Source organism: Podarcis vaucheri (assembly GCF_965113315.1).
Source record: "Podarcis vaucheri genome assembly, chromosome: 3".
In the NCBI taxonomy this organism is placed as follows: Eukaryota; Metazoa; Chordata; class Lepidosauria; order Squamata; family Lacertidae; genus Podarcis; species Podarcis vaucheri.
This window is the reverse complement of record NC_138761.1, coordinates 54,496,436-54,508,780: the sequence shown is the minus strand read 5'-3', so window position 1 is coordinate 54,508,780 and position 12,345 is coordinate 54,496,436. Positions and strand designations below refer to the sequence as shown.

Genomic DNA, 12,345 nt, shown 5'->3' with positions numbered 1-12,345 from the left:
CCTGGTTGCAGTGTCTTAATGTTTGTGTGGTACTGGGTGTGTGTTAGAGAAATGCTGTGCTTGGTTGAAGAAAAACAGCTGCAAGAAGCAGCCTGCTTTAGAGATCTTGTTCAGTCCATTGGGGAATGGAGCATCACAGGGGCAGGTGTATTGTTGAGCATCAAACATTTGCTCCCCTGTGTAAGTAAAGGTAGGTGGGAGGGGTAGTTCAGCACACGACAGACTCAGTTTTCTTTTTTGAATGCAGGGAATGCACAGCCAAAGGGAAAGTCACTGCATACACACCTTTACCTTTCCACATTAGAAGGAGAAAACAAACTTCTAGAACTGGTTAACCAACCACAAGGGGTGAGAAGAAGGCAGGCAGTATGGACAAAACATAATGATATCTGTGTAGACACTCGGTTGCAATTATGGATAGAAAAAAAATTGGGAAACAGACCATTACTATACCATTTAGCTACTGCCTGGCTCTAAATGGGTCAGGCCTTGAGTGTTGACATGGTGCTTACTAGAGTAATTGCTCTTGTAGTCAGTACTTTCTCTGACATTTCAAAATTGCCTCTCCTGACAAAATTATTTCCCTTTTAATGTGTGCTTTTGCACCAAATACCTAGCTGAGTGGCTGAGTCACTGGCATGACTGAGGAGTTGTTTATGGGTGGTACTGGTTGGCTGTATAAGCAGTGGAAGAAAATACACTGATTTCTAAACTTTTGCTATGAGAAAGAAAGAAAGAAAGAAAGAAAGAAAGAAAGAAAGAAAGAAAGAAAGAAAGAAGCACCACAGTGCTGTGCCACTTACTGAGACGGGACAGGGTGAGGGTGAGGTTGGGGCAGTGCAAGTGCACCAGCAGGAGCACCCGATTAGCTCTGCCAATGTGCTTACATGGCTCTGGCCTTGCTGCAGCCCTGCCTTGATCTTGCACCACCCCAGTAAGGGACAATGACTGGAGGGCAACAGCACAACTCCACTCTTTTGCACCAGCCTCTCCTGAATGAAAGAAAGAGTGGGAAATTTAGGCAAATGATAACTAACCTAATGCAAATTGACTCTCAAACTAAACATCTGTTTCCGTTTACACCTTATAATTGGTTTTCTGCTTTTTTATTTAAAAAAATCTATATAAATTCATGATCCCCAGTGTAGATTAGCACAAAAGTGTTCTCAGATTAATTAATTTTGTTTATTTATTTTAGAGCAATATCGACAATGATTTTATGCAAATATTTTTTCTCCCAAGAGTCCAAATTCATGGCTTTCCCTTAAACAGTGAGGTAGCTTATTCACAAGCCACAGTAGTTACAATCCACCACCAACCAACAACTGTGTTCTAAACTCTGGCTTTCATTGGCTTAGATGCTCTGATGCCACACAGCTTTTCAGCCATCTTGAGCCAACCCCCTGAGTGATCAGGGGAGCACGAGAAACTTTGGCTGTGCATTCTAAGGTCAGTGAGCAACCTTTATTAAATCGTATCATATATGTTTTTGCTATAGAATCTGAGTTTCCATGAAAATTTAAGGGTGGAAACTGGTTAAGCAATTTTGAGATCTTGCAATAAACAGTTATCAGCATCAACTGTGGTCTCTCTGTAGATAATGTATACAATAGTTTTCTCCCACCTCCTTTGAGACTTAACTATTTTTTTAGGGTATTAATTAGATACACTGAGGGCTCCCAGGGCCCATAATTTCAAGTGGCAGTAAATAAGAACAAACAGAAGAGTTAGTCAGAACCGTTGTCACTAATCTGACTTTATTTCCCTCGCCATGATTACATTTATCATTTAGTACAATTTCTACTATGGTCTGCTCACACAACTAACTGAAGTTGTGCAGGGGAATTAAAAACACCAAAACCCCTATGAACCTCACTCTCAGATACGAATGAAAATATAGCTGTGCCTTTCTTCCATAAACTCTCTCACTGCAAACATTCTTATGGAAGAAACAAGAAATTCCAGTGAAAACAAGACATTGCTTAAAATGACCAGAGGAAGAAGAGAAGAAGAGTTTGGATTTGATATCCTGCCTTTCACTCCCTTTAAGGAGTCTCAAAGCGGCTAACATTCTCCTTTCCCTTCCTCCCCCACAACAAACACTCTGCGAGGTGAGTGGGGCTGAGAGACTTCAAAGAAGTGTGACTGGCCCAAGGTCACCCAGCAGCTGCATGTGGAGGAGTGGAGACGCAAACCCAGTTCCCCAGATTACGTGTCTATCGCTCTTAACCACTACACCACACTGGCTCTCAGAGATGTTTGGTGAGTTGCCATGATGCAATGAATTCCCCAAAGCATCTCAGGTTCCACTCAAAAGAATGCTACTCACCTTGGCAAATATGAAAGAAGTGAAGCAAGTAGGGAAATGGCACCATACTCATTAGAACTAAAAGCATATGATATGAATGAGGTTCCCAGCATTGGCAAAGACTGCAATAAATTACCAAGTATGCATTCTGTTTGCTGAAATGGGCTCAATTTATCATTTTACTGAAAAGGTTCCATTATGTTAATGTCTCAGAAAAGCACTTTCTGCTGTTTTTAGAAGGTCAAGGGGGAGATACAAATTTTTATATTTAGAATTATGTCAGTGAGGAAGACTGACATACTAATCATCACTAAGGCCAGCAGGAGATACTGTGTATGTAGCCAACTTTCAAACCTTTTTTTTGGGGGGGGGCATTGTTTTTGCTATCCTAGCTACAGAAAAGTACAGTGGTACCTCAGGTTACGTACTTAAATCATTCCGGAGGTCCGTACTTAACCTGAAACTGTTCTTAACCTGAAGCACCACTTTAGCTAATGGGGGCCTCCTGCTGCCGCTGGAGCACAATTTCTGTTCTCACCCTGAAGCAAAGTTCTTAACCCGAGGTACTATTTCTGGGTTAGCAGAGTCTGTAACCTGACGCGTATGTAACCCGAGGTACTACTGTAATGTGTGTTTTAGTTTGTATGTTTAGCATTCAACAGGGGATTTGGTAAGTGCACCCATAGTCAGTTGTTCCTTGATGATAATAGAAGTAATGACTTAATTAAAAGTGAATGTTATTTAAAAAACCTTGCTTCAAACACCAAATTAAAGAGTGTGATATGTCCTTGTGGCACATTGCCCAGATATACACACAAAAGGTAATCAAATACATTTTCTTGCAATGCAAACAGACTACTTAAGAGGGTCAGAAGGAAACATTCCATCCAAAGATAGCACTGTGTAGTGCAGTTAAACAACTGTGATTTTCCCTGAAATATATAATCTTGTACATTGTTACCACGGCAAGAGGAAATAACTTGAGTTTGTGCAATGGGTTTTTTAATCCAATATGATCTGTTTGTGGAATGCTTTCCCCGGGGAGGTTTGGCTGGCGCCTTCATTATATACTTTTAGGCACCAGGCGAAAATGTTCCTCTTTAACCAGGCCTTTGACTGATTGACATCTGATGCCCTTTTAGGGTGGTATACAAATTTAATAATATGACAATTCCTGGTCTTTGAAGTAACTGTCCTATTAAAGTAGATAACACTCTCTGAGTTTATGCTCATTATGGATGCTTTACTCAACCCAAAGAAGGAACTGGATTAACATCAGGAACGCTCTGAGTCAAGTGTCATGCAAGGTGCCGTAAATACGTGTTGCAGTAGTAATAATGAAAAATGACAACAATAATAGTCATTTGTATTGCTCTATTAATGTACCTCGCAGAAGAGTAATAAAAGAAGAGTTTAGAATCCAAATTCCGACAGAGAAGGAAAAGAGGAGTGACAGGTAACTTATGCGCTTATGGCAGTAATGTGCTCCCCACATTTTGCCACTGCTGTGGTGATGAGCATTGCAGGATTGTGACTTGTCATAGCACATGATATTTTTGTGAGTGTGGAACCACAATTTTAATTCAAATCCCACTTGACTACAGAAGAGCAATACCTCAGCAGTGCTAAAGGCCACCAAGCACCAATAAAAACTGAAGGGCTTTTAAAGTTTAATGGGCTATGACAAGGAAAGAAAAATGTCTATCACAGTGGCAATACCCTCACCACAAAGAATATTCTGCCTGAGTGTTTACTTTCTCACCTCCGCCCTAACCAGTTTTTTCTTCTTAGTCTCCTTCAGTTACTCTGTTAGGATAAGAGAGAGATCTCTATTCCTTCCCTGCAGAGAAACATGGCTCCCCAAGAGCTACGCATAGGTATCACAGGAATCTATTGTGTACTGGATTAATTAATCTCTTTACTGTAATTGGAGAGCAATAGGTCCCCTACCAAGTGAGTACTTAATATTTCCAAACCTGTATTACATTGCTACAAACAAATGTATATGATATTCATAAAATAGATACCTATATTTATCAATTCTTGCAGGGGGGGAAACCAAGATTGACCTATAATAAATGCTTTGTTGCGGCTCCTCCTTATGCCATAAAACATGATAAAGTTTTGAAAAGATAAACTAATTAATGTATGCAAATTGAAGAAGATACCGCTTCTGCCATACATTTATTGATTCACACTGATCAACATGGACTAAAAGTACATTTATCTGCAAAATGCATTATAACATTAAGCCATCCAAGACAGGTACTGTGCTAATAGGGACATTATTTCTTTGTGCAACGTGTGTGTGGTTGCAAAACAAACAAACAAAGACCTGTGTTGAACATAAAGGCTTGGCTTTGGAAATAAAATGGTAAATTCTTAGACATTCAGGGTTTGTTTTTAAGCAGTAATAACTGTGCTGTTGTACTTGTCTTAGATTTAGCTGGTTCACTTGTTGAGTGTTTATGCAGGTTCATGTTCCACAACATCAATATAGATGTGCATGCTATGTTGGAGACCATTTTGGATGGATCAATGCTCACATTAGATGATGTTCTCAAGAAAATGATGAAAGAAATAAAAATGCAGTTTATTTTAGGACTAAGAGTTCTCAGCCTAATCCTTTATTAAAATAGGGAAGAGGGGAGGCACATCATACTGTTACTTGACCTGAAACTAATTTGACAGTATAAGTTTTAGAAATGTGACAAGCAACTCAGAAACTTGGGTTTCTCATTTGCCTCAGACAAAAGTGGAACACAGAACACTTTTTAAAATGCTCTCTAATAATCCACAACTAAACAACATAAAGATCTAGTCTTAGCCCTTTTAAAGAGCCTTCATTCTTACCATTTCAGGAAGGGGCTACAGAAAAATTGTTTATTTCACTCCTGGGTTAGAGTCTTGACCTTGCTTTATTTGCGCTTTCTCCTTATCCAACCAAGGGAGACTCATACCTCTTAAGCTTCCCCATTTTTTGGCTTTCTGGGGCTCTTGGATTCCCTCTGTGCTCGGACAGCTAGCTGTCTCCATTTGCTCCTGCCCTTTGTGAAGCAAACAGAACAAATAGAAAAATACTTCCATCCTCTCATACACTTTACCCCGCCCTTGCCCTCCTTTCTGTTCTGGATGCAGCGATTGGTTTGTCAAGCAAGGAAGGAGAACCATCTTCTTTTTCATCTAACCACCCTATGCCCATTACACTACTCTAAGTTTCCAAAGACAGACACCTTCTGCCCTATCAGACAGCATTGAACTACAACCCCATGGACATTGCCCATGCTGGCAGGAGTTGATGGAACTAGTGCCCAACAGCATCTGCAAGGCCAAGGGTTCCCTGTCCCTTATGTATACCGCTAAAGTAACATCAAATTGAATATATTTGGTGGTTCTATGCCTATTGGACAAAGTATTAAATCTGCCGTCTACTCTGCAGTCATACATTACAAAAGCAACAAGTAACAATGCCAAAAGAACAAATATATAAATATCCAACAATCATTCAAAATAATCAAAATCAGAGTGCATAGTTTTCTCCATCCTTACATATAGATACTGTGGAAATGAGAGTGTCCCTCATTTCTCCCTACAATTAAACAACACAAGATGCTATCTGTTCTGGAGGTAAATCAATCAAATGTCCTATCCCTGTCAGTTTTGCATCTTCCTCCATAAACTACCTCAAAGAACACGGAAACCATGTGTCACAATTATCACTAGTACAGATGGCTGTGCTTACATCATCATCAACACCCTAAATTAAAACCTTGTTTTTTGCCTCCCTTTAGTCATAGCGAAACTTGGAATATCCTGAGGAAAAGAAAACATCCCACCAGAGACTCCTTGTCATTAACTACCAGTCAAGCAGAAATGTCACTCAGATAGGCTGTCTTATTCATGACAAGTAAGATATAGTTGAGCTGAATCATAAAATGAAGTAGTTGGAAAGACAGGGGCCATCTGCATCTGCTGTGCTGTCAGCCTGCCATCAGGACTCTTTGCTAAGTTTTGGTTTGTCAAAGTGGGATTCGTTATGGCTGGGGGAGTTATGAGTAGCAGACAGCAGAACCAAATACTAATGCACTGTGGGAAACCTAAGCAGATGTGATAGCTATTCCAACACAAGCATCAGCCTGCAAATAATAATAAAAAATCAAATACTGAATACAGGTGTATACACACCTGAAGAAAGAAACAATATAAAATGTGGGCTACATCCACCTGAGCTGATCAGATTGAAATGACAAGGCACCCCTCTTGCCACATTATTCATTCAGAATGTGATGTGTGGAGCATTGTGAGGCACTAATTTGGTCCTAAACTGCACTCATTCATCATTAGTTGGCAGCATGAGGTTGATCCAGTCAATTGTAGAAGTTGGGAACCCTCTTGCAATTTGCAGTTCTTTCCTACAGTTCTTTTAAAATCACATAAAACTATTTCGTTACTTAGAATAATCAGTGTTAGTTTGTTAAAAAAGCAAATAAGTGAGGGGGGATATGATAGAAATGGATAAAATGATGCATGGTGTTGTGAAGTTTCTACCCTCTCTTACACAATGCTAGAACTTGAGGCCATCTACTGAAGCTGAATAGTGGAAAATTCAGATCTGACAAAAGAAAGTACTATGCAATTTGCTCCCACAAGATGTAGCGATGGCCACCAACTTTAAAAAGAGGATTAGACAAAGTCATGGAAAATAAGATTCTCAGTGGCTACTAGCCACAATGGCTATGTTCTAGCTCTACCCTCGGGAGGAAGGATGCCGCTGAAAACCAGTTACTGAGAATCCCAAGGGAGGGGAGCACTATTCCACTCAGGTCCAGCTTGGTACTTCCTAAAGGCATCTGGTTGGCCACTGTAAGAATAGGATGGAAGACTAGATGAGTCTTTCGCCTGATCCAGTGGGGCTTTTCTTATGTTCTTATATGTGTATTTGCAAAATCAATGGATCCTACAGAATTCACTACCAAGTTCAGTACAGAACCACTGCTTCAGGACAGGGGAAGGAATCCTGTAAATGCAGTCCACATTCATAGTTCAGATGAGGGAAATGGTAATACCATATGATGACACACTGCCATTTATTTCTAAATATTAGGTGGTGATATTTGGGGAAGAGTAAGCACTGAACTTTATGTTCAAAACTTACCATATTTTTCCGTGTATAACACGTCTCCATGTATAACATAGCCCCTATTTTTTGGGACTCCAAATAAAGAAATCCCCCATATGCACTATCTGTGTATAAAACGACCTCCATTTTTAAACTTAAAAAATTGCGGGAAAATATAGTCTTATACACGGAAAAATATGGTATATAGTCCTTCCTGGATCTACTACTTAATGGTGATGGTAGGTAATAGTTTAAAGAGCCTTGCCCACAGAAAATGAGCTTATCAAAGTGAAAGCTATGCTACAGCCCTTTTCTCAGACATGCTAGCTTTCTACCTAGAGGGGGTTGTATCCAACTAAGTCATACTCAGAGTGGACCCATTGAAATCATGAAACCATTGAAGTTATGACTACCTTAAGTCAACTGATTTCAGTGAGTCTGCTCTGAGTATGACATAAATTGGATACAATCCATGGAGCAGGTGTTGAGGGTTTTCTTTTTCTTTTTTGTAGAAGAGTGTTCAAACCCTCAAGTCTCCCCCAGCCGTGTAGTCTGAGAGTCTTCCTCAGGTATTGTCCCAGAAGGGATGTGCCACTAGATATTCAAAACACGTATAGAACCATAGAATCATATAGTTGTAGAGTTGGAAGGGACCCGGGGGTCATCTAGTCCAACCCCCTGCAATGCAGGAAACTCAACTAGATCATACATGAGACACGGCCATCCAACCTCTGCTTAAAAACCTCCATCACCTCTCGTGGGAGTTGGTTCCACTGTTGAACAACTCTTTCACGGCACTGCTTGAATGGAACCTAATTCTCCACATCACAACTCTTAAATCTCCTTTCCAAATTATTCCAAAAGAGTTGAAAAACCAGGATATGGCATCAGATTACCAGTTTCCTGACAGCCAGAGAAGGAAAGCTTCAACCAACATACTACTATGACTGTGGTCCTCAGCCTGTTCCACTGCTGGCCACAAAGCCCTTAAACTCTAATGATCCTTAAACTCTCCATCATGCAGAATGCTACAAAAGGATGAAGAGAGCTGTGCTTCTTGCTCCTTAAATCTAAACATCCCTCTTTAGCAAGAAGATCATCCCTCCATGCCTCTAGATCCCTGGCAAGTGTTGAATGACATTGTGCCTGGGAGCTGAATGACCACCTCTCTGGGAGGTAAGAAACTTATTAACATTTAAATAGAGATTCCCAGGAGGGCTGGCAGACTAAACAGAATACACAATGTGCTTCTTGTCTATGACAGCGAGGATTAAACAAAGAAACATGCACACCAGCATGACTGGCTGCTGATTCCCAAATGGATTTGGGGAACTATAAAATGGCAGCAGCCTTGTCAAGCAAACTCAGGATAATCACAGCATGCATCCCTTGAATATAAGCAACAGGGCTCAAAGAACACCAAAAACAGTGCCCCAGCCTCTGGGGTTTTTATATATGGTTCACCAAAAAGACAGGGGAAAGTTGTGATTTCCCTACTGCACAATCAGCTTTAAAAGAAACCCTCTGTATTTTGGATTGTGTGGGTTCAGCAACTTACCAGAATTGCCAGCTAGAGGGGAGATGCCGTCATCCACAGTGTCTAAAATCACAGCAAGGCCAGCTGAGGGAGAAGGCAGCAGGTTGGTGCTGAGATCCACCCGAGTGAGGCTTTCAGCTTCTCTTCCATTGCTTGTTAGAATGCCAGAGACATTTTTGCTTTCCGTCTCAACCTCTTCATCCTTTTTCTGTGGATTCTGAACAATATGAACGATACTCTGCTGGGGCAGGTCACAGCTCTGAAAAACAAGAATAAAGTCTCCATCAATATTCAAGTCTGAAATAAAAGAAGCATTTCCCATCTCCAGTTGGTGGGGTTTTTATACAGAGCGATTCCCTTATCTATTTCATGTAGAATTTCAATGAATAATAATGGGGCTGAAGAAAAAGTGACAAAAAGCAAACTGCTAAAATTAGGATTGCTTATGTTCACTACAGGGTCACAATGCTTAGACAGTTCTAAACATTTAACAAGAAAACAGTGGGTCAGTAGCAGCTCTGAACAATATTTTGTGAAAAGCTATATGCTCTCTGAAATCTTATAAAGATTGCAAACCCACATTTACTTATTCAAAACATTTATAATTGGTCTTTCCAAAAATTCAAGGTGACTAACAACAAAGTGGGTGGGAGAAATACCACCCACCCACCCCACACACCCTGTTGTTGTTGTTAATTTTATTTATAGACTGTCCTTTGTCCTCAGGGCAGCAGGGGTGCCAACTTGAATAAAATAGGTAAGTCCCCATCCCACATAACTAATCACAAGATGTGGCACGCACACACCATTTGAATGGCAATGCTCATCAACTTTGGGGTCCTCCAGCCCCATCAAATATTTTAGGGGGGAGGAGTTCATCCTTTAGGATCTGGCTCCTATGCAGAGCAGTGTACACTACATAAAATAATAATAAGGTAAAGGTACCCCTGCCCGTACGGGCCAGTCGTGTCCGACTCTGGGGTTGCGCGCCCATCTCGCTTAAGAGGCTGGGGGCCAGCGCTGTCCAAAGACACTTCCGGGTCACGTGGCCAGCGTGACGAAGCTGCATCTGGCGAGCCAGCACAGCACACGGAAACACTGTTTACCTTCCCGCTAGTAAGCGGTCCCTATTTATCTACTTGCACCCAGGGGTGCTTTCAAACTGCTAGGTTGGCAGGCGCTGGGACCGAGCAATGGGAGCGCACCTTACCGCAAGGATTCGAACCGCCGACCTGACGATCGGCAAGTTCTAGGCGCTGAGGTTTTACCCACAGCGCCACCCGCGTCCCTAAAAATAATAAAAATAAATAATAATAAAATAATAACACACAATGTATATTAATTTTTTTAAAAAATGCAATTAATTGACAATATGGCAGCATACAAATTGGAACAAATAACCCAGCACAGTCTCAAATGCCTACGGCAAAGCTTTCCAAACTGTGTTGTGACACGTTAGTGTGTTGGCTGCAGTGTGTAGAGGTGTCTCGTGAATGCTCCCCATGCTCTTCCCAGGGCTGGAAAAGGGTTTGTTTAACTTTTGGTTTGCTAGTAAAACTTATTTACTGTGTCGCGAAATGATGCATGTCTAAAACGTGTGTTACCAACATGAAAAGTTTGGAAAGATCTGGCCTAGGGGAATTCATGTCTTAAATCTATTTGGGGGTGTTGCGAATCCAGCTCTGTCACTGGAGGTTCAGGAAGTCTCAGTGGCTAGAAGTGCCTTTGACCAACTTCCATGGCTACGGCCATTTGTTGACCAGGAAAGCCTTGTCAACAATTTTGCTGCAGCATTCTGTACTAACTGCAGCAAAGGAAGCACCACATTGCAGTAATCCAGTGTAGAAATAACCAGCGCATGAACTAATGTGACAAGGCTGACCACCTCTCTGGGAGGTAAGAAACTTATTAACATTTAAATAGAGATTCCCATAAAATAAAATATATAATGAAAACTTTGCATCAAAGATGTGTAACACACCTTGAGAGGCAGGGAGTTGTCCAAGTGAGGTGCCACCAATGGGAAGGATGTCTTCCAGGCCACTGCATAATAGGTAATATCTATCAACCAGAACCATTAGAAGAGCATCACCTGCAGATCTTAAAAACCGGGTTAGCAGATTCTGAAAGATGTTCTCTTTCAAATATTTGGGCACCAGGTCATTTGCAGGGACAGAGTAGGAATATTTGTACTTTAATGTGTTCTGCACTATTGCTTTCCTCCATCCACCCCCACATCTGGCATTTGTTTATAATCGGCCAGGGGGCGGGAGGAGAACCACCACCCTTGGGTCATTTTCAGAAAGGCAATATTTATGTTGATTTCTTACATAAAATTCTAAAATGTGAAAAAATGCATTTGATTCTTGAAATTGAATTTAAGAACCTTTTCCCCAAGGAAGTAATAATCCAGTCAACAGAGACTTGTCAGAGCAATGGCTTTACTGGCTTATTAATCAAAGAATGCTAATACTAAGCTTTAACTTTCAACTCCATGTTAACATTAAATAGCCTTTTTTAACATTATAGTTAAATAGTTTAATATAAGTACATTCATTAACACAAATTCACTGTGACTCCATGAGTGCAAAATGCATATTAATGATTATGCTGAAACTACAGTGGTACCTCCGGTTGTGCACGGGGTCCATTCTGGAGCTCCAGTAGGATCCTGAGGAATTTGCAACCGGAGATGCCTCTTCTGTGCATGCACGCGTGGCAAAACCCGAAAAAATACTTCCAGGTTTGCCGCGTTCGCATCCTGAAGGATACGCAACCAGTGGCATGTGTATCTAGAGGTACCACTGTACTCTTAAATCAAAGGTACTGGGCACAATCCTCCAGAAATATCTTTCCTAAACCCCATTCATTTCAAGGGGGCTTACACAACAGTTTATTGTGGACAGGATGCATCACAAGCACATCAATGCTAATCTAGTAGCATTCCAATTCTGGAATGCACCCTCCTGCCAGGTGCAATTAGCAACAGCACTAACAGAGTTTCAACACTAGCTGAAAAAGTTGCTATTCACTAAAACATGTTGTTAAAGTAGTGCCCACACTTGGCTGATGTAGCTATGATGTTACCATATTGTTTGATTTTATGTTCAGTTGTATTAAAATGAATTATGGGTTTACTGCATTCTAATGCTATTCCTCCCTCTGGGATTATGTGGCCAACGAAGAGCGGATTATTAATAATTTAAGTAAAACAAATAAATATCTATTTCAGGAGTAGGGGGGCTATGGCATTCCAGCTGTTATTGGATTCCAACTCCCATAAACTCCAACAAGCATGGCCAATGATCAGAGATTATGAGAGTGCAGTCCAACAACATTTGAAGGTCCACCAGACCTAATATAGCAGAAAATTTGTGCTAG

At 40.9% G+C, this 12,345-nt stretch overlaps 1 protein-coding gene across 3 annotated transcripts in view; it reads right to left on the bottom strand.

The window, feature by feature from the left end:
* The window catches only part of PRKN (parkin RBR E3 ubiquitin protein ligase), a 634,267-nt gene that overhangs the window by 427,597 nt on the left and 194,325 nt on the right, over window positions 1-12,345 (bottom strand). For all 3 annotated transcript variants that reach the window (XM_082215278.1, XM_082215276.1, XM_082215277.1), the window contains exon 3: window positions 8,986-9,223. In XM_082215278.1, coding sequence (XP_082071404.1) covers window positions 8,986-9,223 — 238 coding nt within the window. The remainder of the gene's footprint in view (window positions 1-8,985; window positions 9,224-12,345) is intronic.